This window comes from Stigmatopora argus, chromosome 13 (assembly GCF_051989625.1).
Source record: "Stigmatopora argus isolate UIUO_Sarg chromosome 13, RoL_Sarg_1.0, whole genome shotgun sequence".
Taxonomy (NCBI): domain Eukaryota; kingdom Metazoa; phylum Chordata; class Actinopteri; order Syngnathiformes; family Syngnathidae; genus Stigmatopora; species Stigmatopora argus.
Window position 1 is genome coordinate 15,292,055 of NC_135399.1, and position 19,015 is coordinate 15,311,069.

Below are 19,015 nucleotides of genomic sequence, written 5' to 3' on the forward strand. Positions count from 1 at the left end.
AACATGCAGACGATTTGAAGCCGGAATCCTTGTTGGTTTTTTTCATGATTTTCAGGGCGAGGATACGCAGCTCGACTGTGCTGATGGCACAGCCTGCAGCTCTTCTCTCAGCAATCGTTTTAAGAAGTTCTTTCTCTAACTCTGGGAACATTGCTTTTCTTCCACGTCCTGATGCTTTTGCTGTTGCTTTTTCTTTCAATAATGAGTCTTTCTTCTTCCTCCAACCACGGATGTTAGCTTCACTAATATCGTATTTTCTTCCAGCTTCTCTGTTGCCCAATTCCTCTGCCACTTTGATGACTTTTCTTTTGAACGCTGCGGTATAACTTGCTCGTTTTGATGCCATGTTGCTTGTACAATGTCCAAAACTGAACTGAGACGAGTACGAGGCCAGAGGGGGGCAGGGGTGGTTTCGGCTTTACGAGATGACGTAAAATCCGTGCGTCAAAGTGAGTTTGACAATGCTTTTTTTCGATCGAAAATTTGTAATTTATTTTGGTTATTGATTATAACACGCACCCCATCTATTGGAATTAATTATATAGCAAAAATCTGCGTGTTATAATCGAGAAAATACGGTATTTCACTCCATAGTGACAATGTGAATTGGTCCCAGTCGTAATGATTACTAACTGCAGCTGTGTGAATTGGACGTCCATCATGGAAGCGTCGCAGAAATCGACCTTTAAATCTCTTCTGCCTTCTTCTACTTCAAACATCACAACGAGTGAGTTCATATTTTGAATTTTTGCTTTTTTAAATCTCTAATGATGTTTGCCAAAGATTAACATCGCTCAATAACCCACTAAAACGGAAATAATCCGTAAAAAGCCCATTATTGTGATTTATTTTTCGTATTCAGCGACCAAAAAAAGAGTAACAACTAATAACAAAAAACTACGGTTGCGGAAGGTTTAGATGTTAAAAATAAGATTGAGGTGATTTTTGTTGACTTACATGGTTAATTATTCGACCGTGAACGCCGATGTCCAGAAGCGATGCTTGACGGTGGTTTGCGGACGGAACGTGAGGGTGTTTAGCTCGGAGGTGGTACGACAAAGACGTACTGCTCCGGTGGTATTTAAATTCGGCTCCGCAATACACGCAAATGACTATCGACTTCTCGAGCGAGCCGTCGAGCAACCTTTTAAACAGAAACTTTCCACCCAAAAGTCCTTTATACATCTTAGAGCCGGTAAACATCTTTAATTCGGTTTCGCACGTGAATACATAGGTGAAGGCTCAGCTGGCACCGGAAGTAAACAAAGGCGTGCGTTTCCGGTTAGCATAAAAACAAAACATTACACAACGACTCGCTTCGTTTATTAGCATTTTGTTGTTTTTGTTTACGTTATGTTTTCATTCTAAACGACTATTATTTAGCGATTGTGTGGCTATGGTGAGATTAAGACGCTTTGGATCGTATTTGTCCATGAAATTGGCCCGACTCTCTGGCGCCGCTGAGTGGACGTGGCGTGTATTGGCATGCAAGGATGAGCTTTTTGTTGCGTGAGATTTTAATGAGCAGCTTTTGATGAGAATTGTCGTGGATACAAAATGTATTCACACAAAAAAAACGTTTTATCTTGTCACGGGGCAGTGACATCACTATACATAATGTCCAATATCGCAGCTCCAGTATTAAACATCTCATGACAGGCATTGATGAACAATATCGCCAAAAAGAGTACGGTAGGAATAAAGTTATTAGTAGGTCATCGTGACATATTAATATCCACTTTTGAAGGATACATGTTCGCATATTACACAAGTAATGACAGTAAGCATTTTTAATGAGTCAGCTTGAGCAGTGCCTTAGAAGAAGACTTCAATAAATATTTGTAAATGGAATTAATCAAGGCATAGTGGAGGGGTGTCCATATTGGTGGGAAGAAATGCGGGTCACCGCCTCAGGTCTTTTTCCAGAAGGTCTTTAGCCTCGTTAATTTTGGCTGCGAGATACGGCGAACCGCCTGTGAGTAAAAATCAAATAAACAAACAGTGAAATTAGGTTTTTTTTTCATCATCAAAATATCTTTGATGACAGGTGGGCTCACCCTTATCAGGATGGTTGAGGACCATGATCCTCCGGTGCGCCTCGCGTACTTTAGCCTTTGTACTGACCGGACTGAAATGGCATGTGAGGTTTAATGACACGTTATTCGGCGTCTAAATCATTTCTAGCGGCGTTACCTGATTCCGAGGACGAGGCTGGCTTCCCGTTTGGACATCTTGCCCTCGAAACCTCCTTTGTAGTATGACGAGAAGCCCTGTCAATCAAAGAGTGTTTTTTTAATGAAAATGAGAAAAACAATGAGAAGCGCGTTTAAGGTCAACTCACCGACGTCGGCATTTTTCGGACTGTTTCTGAGAACATCTGGCCGAGTGGCTTCCAAAGCTGGAAGGCGTAGCGACCTAAAAAAAGAAATGCGATGGAAAATAAACACAGTAGCAGAAAGTATTTTATTCATGCTAATATTTTATTGGGATTTCTTTAGTAACAGAAGTATATAAAAATCATACCAGCAAAACCCGCAGCAGCAACGCCAAGACCGACTGCAATTAGCGTGCCACCCTGTTGACAAAAATCAACATTACTTTCCCTTTCCGATCTGTTGTTTTTGCTAACAACGACAATCGAGAAAATATTTCCTTTACGACTTTTTTTCTCTTTTACATGATGACTTATAACAAACAAAAATGCTAATTATTTTCTGTCAGATGTTCACTATGCATGCATTTTTTTGCTCCTTTGATTAGATGACACGTAACTTACCAAAACGTATTTAGGATTTGTTGACTAAATACAATACATACAAAAAAAAACTTAATCATTTGTCGTCCAAATTACTAAAGATTAAACACTAAAAGAATAGGAAAACATGATTTCATTGTATTTACATTTTTTTAAAGTATTTTATTGCCTTAAATTTAATTTCTCTTTCATTTTAAGCGTATTTTGAACTTACTATTTAACTGTATTATTTCCTCATGTAAAGATTTAGCATAAACGTTAGTTTAAAATATGATGTAATAGTTTTATGCTTGTGTAAACAGCTAATGGAAGAGCGAGCTAGTAGCGGTCAGCGAGGTGACGAACTAAAGAGTTTTTTTAGGTCGCGTCCCTCAACAGACAATTGTTAACGTGTCCAAAAGACACTCACCAGCCGGCGGTCAATCTCCGCGTCGCTCCTGGTGTTTGCTTTCGAACTATATTCCGGGTATCGCATCATTTCTCCGCCATCCATGGCAGAAAAGCTACTTGAGGAGGTCGCCATGTTTGTAATGGTGCTTCTAGGCATGCGCACTAACTAGTTCTGCTTTACACCCTTCAAAGTAAGAGCGTGATAAGGAAGTACGGCTCCCTTAGTAGCGCTTTTTCGTAAAAGGGATGGGAGTATCTTGTCCACTCTAAAATGTAGAATCTCATTGAAATTTGATTTTAGAAAAAAGAATGCATATAATTTGAAGAGCCATTTTTATTTGCACGTCAAGGAATTTTGGTAGGCACCTGTTGGTGTAGTTCATGTTTTGACCGCAAGATGGAGACATTATTTTACTTAACTATCTTAAAACAATGATCCTTTTGAATTCATTTTAATATACTACTGACAACTTTTGTCGTATTCTTCGCAGTTTACGTGTAATATTGCAAGTGTATGAAGTGGGGTGCTGTACTTTCTGTCATTAGTATTTTTGTGGCATTTCTGTGCAGCAGTTCTATTCTTCTTAAGAACAAATCTTTCAGTGCCATCGAGTTTCATGATGATGATAGCTGCCCAACCATGAATACTTCATTACGTAATAGGGCCATTTCAACCTTGTGCTAGGAAATTTTAATTCGTTTGTCCACTCCGTTTGAGGTGGGAGGGAAACGAGTGTACATTTGCTCATTCGCTGTCAGGCCTCCCACCTCAAATGGCTTGGACACCCATCACCGTCAAGATGCGTTGATTTGCAAAGTCAAAACAAACCCATACGGACTTCTGTTTTGAGGCTGGGGTTGGAGCAGCGAGCAGACACCCACGTGTCGTGTTTCCACGGAGACGGAGCCCACCACTCGAATGGCGGGCCCTCTTTGTGCACCGCGCCCGCTCTTGGGGTCAGAGCGGCGCTTGTCAAGCCGAGAGGGGGTCGCGTGAACCCCGTGACAGATGAAAGCGTATTCAATGCCATCATCATTTTGTCATCAGGAGAATGAAGAGATTATGCAGGCTCATTCAGAGGGGAAGCACTCAGTGGCACAAAGGAAAACAAATATATCTGAAGGGAAAATGGCCCTGTAAAAAAACATTTTGTTTTTATGCAAAATGTGTTTTTTTTTTAAAGAATTTTTAGGGAAAAGTGTAACAACATTTTAGGAAAATGTTAGTTTTTTTGCTTAATGAAAAATGTTTAATTCTGATATTTTTTTCATTTTGGATCGAAAAAGTATACTTTGGAAATTAGAAATTCAATATATTTGTAAAATACAACTTCATTCACACTCTAAAATATCAAATTTTCTCTTTAACGTATGGCTCTGAAAACTCATTCATATTTAAATGACCTTTAAAAGCGTGCCCATAAAATAACAATAAAAGGCTTTCCAAGGTCGAACATAAATAAGTTCCGCTTCCGGTTTCCACCCGGACATTTTTTCCGAGGGAACGCTGTCAAATGACTTGATGGTAAACACAAAGGTGAGTCCACGTTCATCTACTTTTTTTTCTGCCAGTACTGATGCTTTCAAAACAACCCAAAAACCGTTAAAAATATCTCATAACGAACGTTTACGTCGCATGAAATCGGACAATTTTAGCATAAATTCTTCGAGGATGGATAGAAAGCCAAGTCGTTAGCTCCCGACTAATTAGCCTGCCTCGCGTTTACAGTACAGAATAAAGATATTGAGACTTTTTGAGTAAACAAGGTTGTTGAATTTGTAATTTAATAGCTTTAAATGTAACTAGTTGGCTACATCGGGGCGTTTTGAGAAGCTAGCTTCCCTTAGCCGAGCATCATGGGATGCCGACCGTGACGTCACCTCTGTCCTGTTTACAGAGCACAGATGCGAAAACGTCTATTCTTCTCTTCTAAAAATGGACAAATATTGGTGAAAACAAATAATTGTACACAAACTATTGTGTACGCTCCCAAAAAATAGCGTTGACTAAAAGGAAGTTCTTTCCTTTTTTCATTCATTTTCTTTTAATGAAAAAAAAAATCATTTTTAGAGCAGATATGCTTTTGTGACATATTTTCCTAAAGAAAATAATAGCGGTCTATTAAAAAAAAAGATTCATAAATGTTAAAGAATGATATATAACAATCTGTAATAAAATAATCTTTTATTGAAAAAAATATTTATTGTGTTTTAAAAAAAGCCCCGGTTTGCATTTTGTAATGATGTAGTTAGTATATCCTATTTTCTATGCAAATATTTGATGTAAAAAATAAAAAAAAAGTTTGTTCACCATTTGTCCGGGTGTGTGCTAATGGCTTTTTCAATAATTCATACGAGGAAACAAAGAGGCTGATCCCAGGCAGCAGAAAAATCAATCAGACCACCCCCGAGGCAAAAAGAGCACACAAGTGGAAGGATGCTAAAAATTTAGCTCAAGTCTGACTCACATCCACGCAGCTATGACAAACCACAAAGCTGCGTTTCCCCTCGCACTTCCCATTTAATGTTCTTCCCGTCTTAGGTCACCTCCATTCGGAGCGAGAGCTTCTCCACGTAAGGTTCCCGGCCCGCTTTTGGGAAATGTCGGGACGGCGCCACTAGACAGATGGAGGACCCGAGGCCGTCGGACGCGGTGGGCAACATCAGCCCGGCTTTGGAGGCCACCGAGGACTTCGCCGCCCAGGGAGTCCCGCTACATTCCGAGAAGGTGACGGAAGCATCCGCCGCCGCCGCCGCGGTGGTCAAGCTGGCCTCCGGCGGCGTGCGGGGCCTCCTGAGTGGCCGGCGGCCCGAAGTGGGCCCTCTGGGGCTGGCGTGGGCCGACAGCCTGAGCGCGGCGGGCCTCAGGCACGGCGGCAAGAGGAGCCGGGCACGATCCACCAATGACCTGCTGGCCCACGGCAAGGACGGGACGTCCAACGCCGCCTTCAAGAAGGGACACAACAGGTCCAGGTCGGATGTCAACTACCGGGCGGCGGCGTACACTGACAACGGGCTCCCCGCTGTGGACACTTTGAAGAACACCATACTCAACCACCACGTGGAAGGTCAGTGCAACTTAAAGCTTCACCATAAGGTACACACATAAAAAGGTCATCGTAAAAAAGATTTAGATATAAAAATGAAGTGAGATAAAAAACAAAGTGAGTAAAGTTGAGGGCAGCACATGATGTTTTAGTTTGTGAGCTAATTGACTGCGGTTGGTATGCGATTGAACGGTCAATGCCAGCCCTCCACTCAAATCGGATTGGACGGCTATCGCCGTCAAAGGCAATCAAACAGGATCACTCAACGCCAACCTTTTCAGTTGAAATGGTTTTGTTGTTTATAACTTTCAGTGGCTGTGAATGATAAAATAATACAAAAGTAGGATTTTGGAAGAGAAAATTTTATACTATACATTTATTTATAAACAAACATTAAAGAACAAAAAGGAAATGTTCATAGACAACAAAAAGTAAATAAAGGAGCTTTTACCTTTCATTGATGGTGAAACTTTAAATCTTATTGTACTTGTATAATGACAATAAAGCCATTCAGTTCAATTCGAATGTGAAATTTGGTGGAAATGCCCAAAAATTCTCATGCCAAAAACACATTTTTCCCAAAACTGACCACAAAATAAATGTATTCTCCTTGAATTTTGCAAGAATTTTGCCACGAAAAACAGGGTTGTTTAGATTGTAAAAATTAAAAAAAAGATCAAATTAGCCCCCTACATCACTTTTCCTGACAAATATGAAAGATGGTAGGCATATCTATCATAACAGAAAGCACACAAATCTAAAAATTAAACTTTTTTTCCCATTATTGAACTGACACATCAGGAGCAACATACTCACCACAGCATTTTATTGACTCAAATATGAATATTTTGGCTACATTACGATTTATCTTTGAGATCCTTGGTGTCGTAATGGTAGAAAATGATGATAAACTTAAATGACACACACACACACACACACACACACACACACACACACACACACACACACACACACACACACACACACACACACACACACGTGCACGCGCGCAGACACACTGTGGAGGTCTTGGGGTGTGCGGGATAATAGCCGGTAATCCCGCCGGCAAATGGACTCAAATGAGGCGAGCGCGCGGGAAGCTAATTAAAGCGCCTCCTGACACGGGCGGGATTACAGCGCATTAGCATACATGTGAAAAGATAGCGGGCCATTTGGCCTGAAAAGTGCAGCGGGGACAAAGCCTGTTTGCTTTCCCCATTAGCAACCGCTGGTTAGCATTACGACAACGTACGTCTTGTATCCTCATTCGGGCCTTTCGCTGGCGACCTGTCAATGATGTCAATTTAACAAGACGGGATATGTTTTCATTTAAACACCCGCCAGGCGGAATTCCCTGTAACCATATTAAATCCATTTAACTGATAGCTAGCAAATTAGCATCCCTGTCAGTGATGTTAATTTAGCGGCACTTCCACCAAAACAAGAACGTTTTTATTTAAACTCCTGAAAGGCGCTCATTTGAATTGAGTTTTTGAATTAGAATTGAATGCATTTATTGTGATTATACAATTATAAAGAGATGTTTAGCTTCAACACAAAGTGCACAAATAACAACAACAAACAAACAGACCAATAAATCCTCAATAAATAATAACAATAACTGCACAAATAACAACAACTAACAAACAGACAAATAAATCCTCAATAACTAATAAATAAATAACCAACAAATAACAAATAAATGAATAAGTAGTCCACATAATAATTAGTCAACATCATAAATGAGTAGGAAAGTGCACAAATAACAACAACAAACAAACAGACAAATAAATCCTCAATAAATAATAACAATAACTGCACAAATAACAACAACTAACAAACAGACAAATAAATCCTCAATAACTAATAAATAAATAACGACTAAATGAATAAGTAGTCCACATAATAAGTAGTCAACATCATAAATGAGTAGGAAAGTGCACAAATAACAACAACAAACTGAAAATCAATTAATAAGTACTCAACATAATAAATAACTAGTATTCACCATAACAAATAAGTAGTAGTCGACATAGTTAAGTAGTCAACATGAACAAGTGGTCACATAAATCTATTTTACTGTTAGCAAATTAGCATCCGAGGTAGTTTATCACTCAAGAGTCGTCAAGTCTAATGGGCGGCGACATTTTTACCTCTAAAAGCTCCGGAGCGTGACGGCGGCCAATCAGCTCGCATGGGCTGCTTCTGATTTGCATATTTATAAAAGCTTAGTTAACACACTGACAAACATGTTGTGATAAGATCGATGAGGTCATTTTTACTCGCTCTGATCCATTTCTCGCGCCGGGGAAACAAAGTCCGTTTTGCGTCATTAGAATGAAAGTGGAATTTGCCATTTTGGCTTTTTTTTTTAAAAATAAACGGGGGCAGCTCGACGTCGCTTGATTTATCGATGCGCAAACGCAAAGACGCAAGCTTGTTTCCACCGCAATCAATGGGAACGCGGCACTAAGTGTTTGAAAAATGGACCCCACCATCGAGCAAAAAAAACGGCCTAAATATGTGCTGATGTGTCAATCATAAATATGAACCATGTCTGAACTTGAAAAGGAAGTCAGACATTTTGAATAAATCAGGAAAGAAATGTTCAGTTTATAGCAGAACTGGACTACATTTTATGTCCCACCGTTCAAATTTTAAATCATGCACATACTAACTACTAAAAAAAGCAGTTTCTGAGTTTATGTACTTGTCACAAGACCCCCAAAAAAGCAAACTATGATTGAAAATGTTTTAAAAAAATGCACATTAGTCTGGAGTGCCCACTAAAATGCAACGTTGCAATTTAATGCCTAAGTAAAGCATCTCAAATAAAATGTAAATGTCATTTTTTAGGTCTTACCATAATATTTTAAGTCCTTAAACCCTCTACCAAACATATCATATAATAAAGATTTTGCCATTGAACCATTAGTTCTTATATTTGTTATTATATTGATTAATGGTAAAAAAAAAATCCCAAGTGAAGGCTTACTTTTTGACAAAAAAATGTCCTCCAATCCCGTCCAGGCGAAAAAGGAAGCAGCAGTAGCAGCCTGGTGTTGAAGCAGGCCGAAATGGAGTACCGCGAAGGCCCGCGGGGGCGCTGGAGCCAGTGCCACGTGGAGCTGACGCCCTGCGAGCTCCGCCTCTACACCTTGGACAGCAGCGCCAACCGCCAGCTGGGCACCGCCTACTCGCTGTCGCACTGCCAGGGCGTGGCGGCGCCCGCCCCCGGGCAGCCGGCGGACCAGCGCGCCCTGCAGGCCGTCTTCTTCAACAGCACGCGGCTCCAGCTGAGGGCCGCCACCCAGTGGGAGGCCGGCGAGTGGCGCCGTCTCCTGTGGGAGAAGGTGCAGGCGGCGCGGCCCGCCAGGCAGAAGGCGGAGAAGACGGTCAGCTTCCCGGAAGAAAACGCCGCCCCGCCCACCCGTCCCACCACGCTGCCCCTCTTCAACCAGCGCTGCCAGGACGTCCTCAAATCGGGGCTCTTGGACCAACTCCTGGACCGGAACCAATGGCGCGCCTTCACTTTTGTCTTGACCGGGACCACCTTGCAAGCCTTCCCCACCGAAGGCCGCGCCCCGGCGTGGCGGCCCGTCCGCCAGTACCCGCTGGCCTCCTGCCTGGGCGTCCAGCCGGACCCCGAGGCCCCCGACCGGGGGGAGCGCTTCCAAGCGGCGTTCGCCGCCGACACCCTGAGACTCCGAGCCCAGAGCGCGGCCCGGGCCCGGGAGTGGACGGAGGCCCTGAGGGGGGCGGCGGCCGGCGCCCGGAGACCCGCCCGGGAGGAGTGCGGCGCCCCCCTGCTGCAGGGGGTGCCGATGAGGTCCAGGGAGAGGAGGCAGCGGGACCAGAGGGCCAAACGCCAGTCGGTCACCACCAGCTTCCTCAGTCTTCTCACCTGCGTCGCCGTGGAGAAAGGACTCACCGCTCAGGGATTCACTTGTGCAGGTCAGTAGGCTATTTACGCTCATCCATTAGCTTAGCATGCATGTTTTGGGGATGTGGGAGGAAAGCGGAATACCTGGAGAAAACCCACGCAAGCCCGGGGGGAACAATAAAGCTTTCAATTCAATTCAACATGCAATTTCCACACAGTGAGGACCCACCCGAGATCGAACCCACGGTCACAGAACTGCAAGGCCAACGCGCTAACCACTTAAAAAAAAAACGCTAACAATACAAAATACTATGACGAGCTCATAATGCATTACTTTTCATTTATGATCTGTTTCATTGGTCTTTTCTCACTTAACAACTACTTTAGGGATGTCTAGAGGTCACTTCAAGTATTATTGATACTGTAAAAAACTACTGTATACTAAAAATGGGCCATCTGCTCAATATCCCACGATATCTCAATTCATTTTATGACATGATTTAACATCCGATTTTTCAAGTTAACCTCAAATTCAGCATTGCGTTTCCTATCCCTGCTTTGGCTTTCATTGTGAAAGACGCACACGTCCTTTTTTTTTTCTCCAGCATTCACCCGTCACTGAAGCTTGAGTGTTTTGTCAGTCTGAAAAAAAAATGACATCAAAGCTCCATTTTAAAACACACACACACACACACACACACACCGCGTCCTCTTAGAGGCGTGCAGGTCCAGACCCGCGGCGAGCAGATGAAAGCCCACCGTCGGCCCTCACGCCGTCTCCCACCGCCGTGCGTTGGTCCCTCTCGGGTCAAAGTGAAGCCCCGGCCCCCACCGGGTAGACCCCCCACCCCCTCGTCCCCGGCACCGCGGCAGGCCGAGGTCCAATCGGTAGACCTTTTCAGTCGCGTTTGAATTCCCATTCATCTTTTCCGTCCCGGCCATAAAAGATCAGAGAGCGCTGGCGGAAACCGCCGAGAGCTTTAGCCACAATTGCACGGGAACTTTAGCGACAATTAGCAAAACGGCGACGCTCTCAAGATGGTCGACGGCGTGCGGGTCGACACACAAACGATTCATTTTGTAGGGAACGCCGTCGTCAGAAGCGGGAAAGTAAAAATGTTCAAAGAAAGTGGTACCGATTCCCCCCCAAAAAGACTGAGTTATTTTAGCCTAGCCACGCGGTCCAATCTTTTTAGCGTTCATAAACACGCATGTTTTGGGGACCTCGGCTACTAACGACGAATTCCTAACGGGTAGACGGAACACCTCCATTCAACATTACACACACACACACACACACACACAACAAAGCGTGGTCTTGTGGTTGCTGATGATAATCTGGTCTCTTACTTAGTCTTCATATTTTTCACGTCGTCGTGGCTTTTGATACGCCGCACCTGTGGGTTTGTATGGGTGTGCGCGTGTCTGGTATTTGGGTGGAAATGGGACAAAGCCATCAAAATGATCAGAGGGGGGGATTTATTTTTTCACCGGGGTCTTGTGTTGTGACTACAGCCCGAAGCGTGACGGCACGAGGCGGCGCGGGTGGTTTTTTTTGGGAGGGTGTCAGTGTCGTTCAAAGTTGGATTTAGAAACCTGAGATTTGGTAGATATCTTTTGGGGCTTTTGCGCGTAGAGCCAGGAAATTGTCCAATGAGTCATTGCCAAAAAGTCTTGGAAAGTTGGCCTTTTGCGGGTTTTATTGGGAAAATTCAGCCCCCCACGCCACTTCCGCTTGGCAAGATGAAATTTAACAGACTAAGCCATACCCGAAACGACCCAGTATGTCAGCCATTTTGGTTTGAAGTAAACGTGTTAATCATTTTAGAAATTTTCCCTTTTTTAAAATTCAGCCCCTGAATCCAGTTTGACTTGGCAACGTAAAATTTGGTAAACATGCAAACCTTATCACGAGTGGACTCAAAAATGTCTCAAGACGCCATTCCCAAAAAATGACCAATCAAGTCATCAATTTTGTTTTGACAGCCATATTGGGACTTTTCACACACCTGCATATTTTTGAAAAATTCTGCCCCCCACGCCAAATTTTAATCCATACTAACCTGAAATTTGGTTGGCCTGTCTATCACGAGTAGACACACCCAAAAATCTAAAGCAGACCCTATCGGAAAAGACCCGGGAAGTCACATCCCGCCCGTTTTCCCCCCCTATTTAGCCAAATCCATCACTTCTGATGCTAAATCGCTAACCATTTTTCTGCTACTTGTAGGCTGTCAACGTCCGGTGGGCGCCTCGCGAGGCAAAGCCAAAGTTTGCCACTACAGCGGCTGGTATTACTGCCCCAAATGCCACCAGGACAACACTTTCCTGATCCCGGCCCGCCTCCTTCACAACTGGGACACGGGCAAGCACAAGGTGAGGCCCAAACTCTGGCGCTCGCTAGAATAGACCCCGACTAAAGCCACTCGTCCAACAGGTGTCCAAGCAGGCCAAGGAGTTTCTGGAGTTTGTGTACGAGGAGCCCCTGCTGGACGTGCAGCAGCTCAACGGGGGGCTGTACGAGCACTGCGAGGCGCTCAGCGCCGTGCTGCGCTTGCGCCAGCAGCTGCAGTCGCTACGCGCCTACCTGTTCAGCTGCCGCGCCACGGTGGCCGAGGACCTGCGCCGAAGGTACGCCCACACTCGCGCCGTTTGACTTTCAGGCCGCACCGTGTGTTTGCACAGTTTTGAACCGGGCATAATTAACGGTGGGCGCACCGCTAACACGTTTGCCGGCTCATCGATCAAAGTAGTATTTAGTTTACGTCACTTGTAGCTGAGAATTGTCTCGATTTTGTTGCGAAAAGAACAAAATTGTTGATTTCTACAGTTCGTTTTAATGGCAAATTTATGATATTTATTTATTTATTTTCAGAGGTATTTCAAATACTTATTTACATTATTGCAATGCTATCATGTTATGAAATTCCTTAATTATTTTTTTTAACAAAAAGTCCCTTTTTTCTGACCTTCAACTTCAATATAAACATTCCACATATTTTTAATTCTTCTCATTTTTTCACCAGAATTTTCACCCATGTCCATTCATTTCCACCTTTTGGACATTTTCTACCGCTTAAAGTTCAAACTTTTTTTTTGGCTCATCTTGAAAAGGTTTTTAGGAAAATTTGATCCCCCAAAAATTTGTATTGGACCTTATTGACTCCAAGGTCAATGTTATTGGACCCCAAAAAAACCTCTCCATTGTCTCCCATTCATAACTAACGTACCCACAAAATCTATCCCAGTAACCGTCAACGCCATATCAATATGAAGTCCCCCCCCCAAACCAAAAGTGACCCCAGAATGGACCCCCTTAAACGTAGCACGTGTACAAAGCGGCACTTCCATTGATTTATTTGGCCCTTGTTTTGAAATGTTTATTTTCCACGCACCCAAACGACTTCCTGGCCTTAGTTTTTGTCCGTTTCAAAGCGCTCCGCCCACGCGGCCGTCGGAGCAAATCCCCGTTTAAACATGGTGACAAGGACGAATGAGGCACCTGCGTTCATTTGTCTTCCCTTCCTCCACAGAATTTCTCCGCGAGAATATTTGCTGCAACACATTCACCTCTACTCCATTGCCGACCTACAGCAGGTAAACACACAAAGGCCGCACCAAAATGTAACGGTTGACCGCAAAAAAGTTGTTGACACAAAATGGCTGCGTTTGTCAACTTCAAAACAATATGAGAACCATACAGCACTTGATTATGTTTGATTGTCATACAAATACATGCTAGCTTTCCAAGTATATATTTTTTGGGTCATCTAGTCAATTATTCGCTTATGCTAAATGTAAATTGATCCCTTTAAAGCCACGATATGATTGACAGCCATTCTAAATTCTTTCAACTTTAGGCCTTTAATGGTCCCTCAGAATAGAAAAAAATATATCTAATTTGTCGTAAATGGTAGCATTTTTATAAGATACATTGTATTTTATCAGGGGTAAAAAGATTCATTGTTCAAACATGATATATTTGGTTGTAAAGGGTTAAATACATGAAAAAATATTGTGGGACATTCGTAAATACAGGAAAATAGTATTGATTTAAAAAAAGATGGAAAAATCCAAAATCAAAATAAAAGCACAAATTGGATAATCCTGCATAAAAAAATTTAAGGGCAAAGAAAAATATAGAAAATGAAATAAAAATTGGATGTAAAACATTCAATGAAAGGAAGGCACTGTTAAAAAATGTCTCCTTTTTATTGATTTTAGGAAGTTAAAAAAAATACATTTATTTTTAAATGCCATTCAGTATTTCCAAAAAGGCATACCTTAGTGTACCGGTTGAAATGGATGGGTTATCTTTCGCCGTCAATGCTAATTTTTCATAAAAGTCATAAAATGAAAAGCACAATGCTAAGCGTTCTCATTATTACAGTTGAGCATGCTAACTTTTAGCGAATGTGTGCGTGTGTGTGCGTGCGAAAGAAGCCAACGTGGCAGCGTTGGAGTGGAGATAAATTGAGGGCTGATTTGTGGGTCTGCGAATGCTTGGAGGAGGCGGTTGGGGGGGCTTTGGGGGGTTGGTTATAGGAAAAGCGTCTACAAATGAGTGAAAAGTTCTTTTGTTAGTGATTATGTTGCACCCTGCCCCTCTTTTCTGTTCTGATGTGGGGGGGTTGGGGGGCTCCCCCAATGGCCCGCTCTCACGGTGAAAGAGCCCCCCCTCGCCCGCTGCCCCCCAACCTCCTCCTCCACTCCCACACTGCTCGGCTAATTGCTCTCATTGAGAAGCAACAGGCGGGAAAACAAAGCGTGACATGCCTGTCTTCGCTCTCACACACATGTTAGCAACTTAGCACCTTAGCCCATCAGCACCCAATTCTGGGTCACCTTTTGATTATTATTTACAAAAATGTTTTTAACTGGTAAATTAGTCATTGAAAATGATTTTAATTTATTTTGTAGGTTGGTTAAAAAAATTGTATAATCAATTTTTCAATAGTAGATCACTTATGGAAGCTATTTTGGAGGTAAATAACATTTTTTAACATATTTTCTCTAATTCTGTTTTTCTTCATGACCGTTCATTTGGAATAATTGGACAAAATAGCATTTAGAAAGTATACAACAAGAGTGCGTTGAATTTTGTTTCAAAATCCTCAGATTATAAATTGATTTTTAAATACCAAAATTACATTATAACTTATTAATCGGCGTATTTGACTAGCATTTCTTTGGCCCGCCTGCGTGCGGGTTTTTGACGAGCAGCTGTTTAACGTCCGCTTTGAGAACACAAAGACTCTGCGTGCGGTAAGGAGGACAAGCTTGGACTGTGTGTGTGTTTGTGTGTCTGTGTGCATGAGTGTGTGTGCGTGTGTGTGTGTGTGTGTGTGGACAATCCCTGAATGTTCCCAAGATACAAAGGTTAATAGGTTGTTACCACAATTGTTAACTCTATGTACTTCCTAAACACAAAGACACCTTTTGTAAATAGATTGTTTTCATTAAAAGAAGGACACGGATTGGTAAGCTAACTTAACTACATGTGCGGGTGGTTAGCGTGTCGGCCTTACAGTTCCAAGGTCGAGGGTTCGATCCCAGGTGGGTCCTCACTGTGGGGAGTGGGCATGTTCGCCTCGGGCTTGCGTGGGTTTTCTCTAGGTACTCCGGTTTCCTCCCAGATACCAAAAGCGTTCATGCTAGGCTAGCTAGTTGGACACTTTAAATTGTCGCTGTCCTCGTGCCTTGTGATTGGCTGGCCACCAATTCACGGCATCCGTAGTTGGCTGTCATAGTAGACTCCGGTACCCCCCACGTCCCTTGTGAATGAAAAAATAAATGTGCTTTTGGGGGACCCACCCAATAACGTAGTGGGCTAAATTTGGGCCCCCGAGCCATAGGTTTGTTAAATTGCAAGCCCCGATTTAGGTTGAATGAAGTTTTCCTATCTTTTAGAGTAGGATTTTTAAATCTGGGATTTGAATTTTATGGCGCAATCTGAAAATGTGTCTGAGGTTGTGCGGGTAAACTGGTGCGTTGCTGCGTACGCTTGTTTGTGTGCGCACGCTTTTCTTGCGCCCCAATTAGAGGCCCGCCGTTCATTAGGGAGCCTGTCAGCACGCATCACGACAGCCATTCGTCAACACGGGCGGTGGGGGGCTCGCAAAGGGGGGCGACCACCGCAAACATTCGCCGTCAATGTCCCATCAATTAGGAACACTTTGCACGGCTCCGATAAGTGTCTTTTCGGGTGCTTTTTGCGCCATTGGCGTCCAATCCAGCTAGGGACGATTTAGAGTGTTAGCCAGCTAGCTAGTCTACAATGCATGTTTTCGGGATGTGGGAAAACCCACACAAGCCCGGGAGGACGCACCCGGGATCGAACCCTCGACCCCAGAAGTGCGAGGCCGATGCCCTGATCGCGGACTGTAATGATTTGGTGGAAGTTGCCGACGCGTTTAATTCCGTGCCCTCTTCCGCCCGCAGGTGATTGACGGGCAGCTGGCGCCCTTCCTGTCCAAAGTCATCAAATTCGCCAGCGCGCACGTTTTGGCGTGCTCGTTATGTCGCCAGAAAGGATTCATCTGCGAACTGTGCCACAGCGGCCACGTCATCTACCCTTTCCAGGACGGCGCCACCACCAGGTTGCTCTTTGTAATCCATTGGCAGCAGGCGTTTAATCACAGATTACTCGTGAAATTATTTGTACCAATCTGGTCCTTTATGAATTTCAAATTCTACTGTTATATTACACGACTTACTTTTTTGCTGCTAATGTGCTTTGAGTAATATTTGAGATTTAAAAAAGACAATTTGGACAAATTTGAGGTCAAAAATATTGTTTTTAAATACATGAAACATGGAAATGTAGCCTTTTTCATTAAAACGTGTTAAAGAAAACCACAAATTAATACAAAGTTACTTTAGGTCACAAAAAAATAGGTATGAGATTATTTAAAAAGGAGGAATATTTACAGGATTTTGGTCCTTTTTTAAATTTGAAAATGTCAAATAACCCCAAGAATAAGCAAATTGGCAAATATAATGAATTGGTCAGCACTCATTTATTAAGCCTTGTTTGAAGACGTTGCCATTTTTGTGGGCAGGTGCTCGGGCTGCGACGCCGTCTTCCACAGCGAGTGTCGCCAGAAGTGTCAGCCGTGTCCTCGCTGCGTCCGTCGCGAACTCCACCACGTCCAACGGCCGTCGTCCTTCTGGTCGCCCGACGACGACGACGACCCTCACTTGCCCTTTCGGGACACCTGAGACGAGCCGCGGCGATTCGGCCACTGACGTCGCACAAGGACTTCTTTTTACGAGGTCAAAAAAGGTAACCGTCGTTGAAAAAAAATCGCCGAGTCGTGTTGCGCTAACGAAAATCGGGAGTGAGCGCCCCTCCGTCCCCCGGCCGCCATTTTCTAGCTAGCCTGGTGCTAAACGGGTGTTAAGACACGTTTTTACAACAACGGCGCAGCTTACGTTAAAATTGTACGGGATTTTTTTCCCCTAATGTTACAAAGCAACAACTACCGTTTGTATTAGCTAGTCAGCCATTTTATTCTGGGAGCAAAGTCGAAAGGTAGACGGGTATCGCCGCAAACTACGACGCGTCGTGCTAACGAGGAATTGTGATTGTGCTAGCGCAGCTAGCGCTTAGCTCATTGGCACTTTTTTCACTTTTGAAGATCCGTTCTTGTACTGGTTCCGTTTTTTTTTCTTTCTGAAATGATGTTCTTATATTCCTATAGGAACGTCACATCCCAAAATAATAAATATAAATATATAAATAATTTTCCATCTATTTAATTAAAATTGAATATTCCCTTTTTTGGGGAAAAAACTTAAATGACAACAAAAAACATTAGTCATGACAAAAAAATAATTCTAAAAATAATATGGAATAGTTGTAGAATTGTCATGAATTGGAAAAAATAGGAAAAAAATCATCAAAATATTATTTAATGGATTTTGCCAGTGGACGAGGTAAATTAGTAACTTTTGACACCAAAAGAAAATGACAACTAGTGTGTGTAAATGAACATTTAATACAGTATTTGATCATTAGTTGTTGTTTTTCCAGCTTAAAATATTCTCGATGCTTTTAAACGTTAACTTTCCCAATCACATTTCGTCCTAATTTTTGTCCTAATAGTCTACTACGTTAAAAAGTTACTTCATTTTCAAAAAAAAAAAAAAACTTAACGTGGCCAATTTTGAAAAACACTAAAGCAACAATGTAACATCTTTTTGAAGTTTGCGTTTGATTTGAACAAAACGTAACCATTTGTCATCGGGCTCATTTCAATAGCACTCTTAGCTATTAGCCATTAGCAATTAGCATCTCTGCCGGTGCGTTCGGGTGTCAACAACCAGTGACGTTAAAATTCGCTTTAATTATTGTTTGCATTTCAACGAAGGGATGAAATCTATTGTGCTATGAAAAAAATATACATGTATTGTTCTTTTATTTTGAAATGATTATTGCTATCCAGTGAAGGGAAAAACACTGTCGAATCTTGCTTTACTTTGTTTACTTTACCAGCAAATAGGTTTTTGTATGTGTGTTTTTCCAGGATATTCTAAAACCAACCGCCTCGACATTGAAATTTGCACTTTTCACATGGTTTATTTTTCGCTTCTTTCACTTTTGCTGGCAGCCAATAAAAGGTCATCCATTCCTTTTTTTTGTCGTCTTCGGTGAGGCATTCAGGTTGGCCTGGTATCTCATTAGCCATGATTGACGGCGAATGACGTCCAAATCGGTCGCCACGGGAAATACTGGAACGGCAGTTAGCATGGGGTCAGCTAGCGTGTCCGCGGAGACTCGTCCCATGGCCGCCTTAATTGTCCGGGCCAATTAGCGCTGACGAGCCGGACCACAAAGCGGCAAGTGTAGCCGGCGCAGCGCCGCTTTTGTCCCGCTCCACTGGCCCGCGGACCCCGGCCCCTCATTTAGGGCCCGAGAGAGAGACCCCCACACTTGGG

At 43.0% G+C, this 19,015-nt stretch overlaps 2 protein-coding genes across 3 annotated transcripts; one reads left to right on the forward strand and one right to left on the reverse strand.

The window, feature by feature from the left end:
• Positions 1 to 609: 609 nt before the first annotated feature.
• plekhm3 (pleckstrin homology domain containing, family M, member 3) lies at positions 610 to 18,706 on the forward strand. Of its 2 annotated transcripts, none has more exons than XM_077616931.1 (8): positions 610 to 727; positions 5,688 to 6,213; positions 9,223 to 10,146; positions 12,306 to 12,451; positions 12,513 to 12,706; positions 13,609 to 13,672; positions 16,517 to 16,674; positions 17,137 to 18,706. In XM_077616931.1, the coding sequence occupies exons 2-8, from the start codon at positions 5,772 to 5,774 to the stop codon at positions 17,294 to 17,296; spliced, it is 2,088 nt and encodes a 695-aa protein (XP_077473057.1). In that variant the 5' UTR covers positions 610 to 727; positions 5,688 to 5,771; the 3' UTR covers positions 17,297 to 18,706. The 2 variants fall into 2 exon arrangements, with proteins under 2 accessions (XP_077473057.1, XP_077473056.1); XM_077616930.1 differs by lacking the exon at positions 610 to 727 and adding an exon at positions 4,621 to 4,682.
• Positions 1,776 to 3,315, reverse strand: dnajc15 (DnaJ (Hsp40) homolog, subfamily C, member 15). Its single transcript, XM_077616935.1, has 6 exons — positions 3,165 to 3,315; positions 2,524 to 2,575; positions 2,342 to 2,415; positions 2,194 to 2,270; positions 2,058 to 2,128; positions 1,776 to 1,973 (listed from the first exon to the last, which is right to left on the reverse strand). Exons 1-6 carry the CDS (start codon positions 3,300 to 3,302, stop codon positions 1,903 to 1,905), a joined length of 483 nt encoding a protein of 160 aa, XP_077473061.1. The 5' UTR covers positions 3,303 to 3,315; the 3' UTR covers positions 1,776 to 1,902.
• Positions 18,707 to 19,015: the final 309 nt, after the last annotated feature.

Excerpts from the sequence above, each read along its gene's own strand:
- dnajc15 (XM_077616935.1), bottom strand. The coding sequence starts at position 3,302 with ATGCCTAGAAGCACCATTACAAACATGGCGACCTCCTCAAGTAGCTTT. Across the intron at positions 2,576-3,164 it reads CGGAGATTGACCGCCGGCTG|GGTGGCACGCTAATTGCAGT; the intron begins GTGAGTGTCTTT and ends TTTTGTCAACAG. Across the intron at positions 2,129-2,193 it reads AGCCTCGTCCTCGGAATCAG|TCCGGTCAGTACAAAGGCTA; the intron begins GTAACGCCGCTA and ends ATGCCATTTCAG.
- plekhm3 (XM_077616931.1), top strand. The coding sequence starts at position 5,772 with ATGGAGGACCCGAGGCCGTCGGACGCGGTGGGCAACATCAGCCCGGCT. Across the intron at positions 13,673-16,516 it reads CCATTGCCGACCTACAGCAG|GTGATTGACGGGCAGCTGGC; the intron begins GTAAACACACAA and ends TTCCGCCCGCAG. Across the intron at positions 16,675-17,136 it reads CAGGACGGCGCCACCACCAG|GTGCTCGGGCTGCGACGCCG; the intron begins GTTGCTCTTTGT and ends TTTTGTGGGCAG.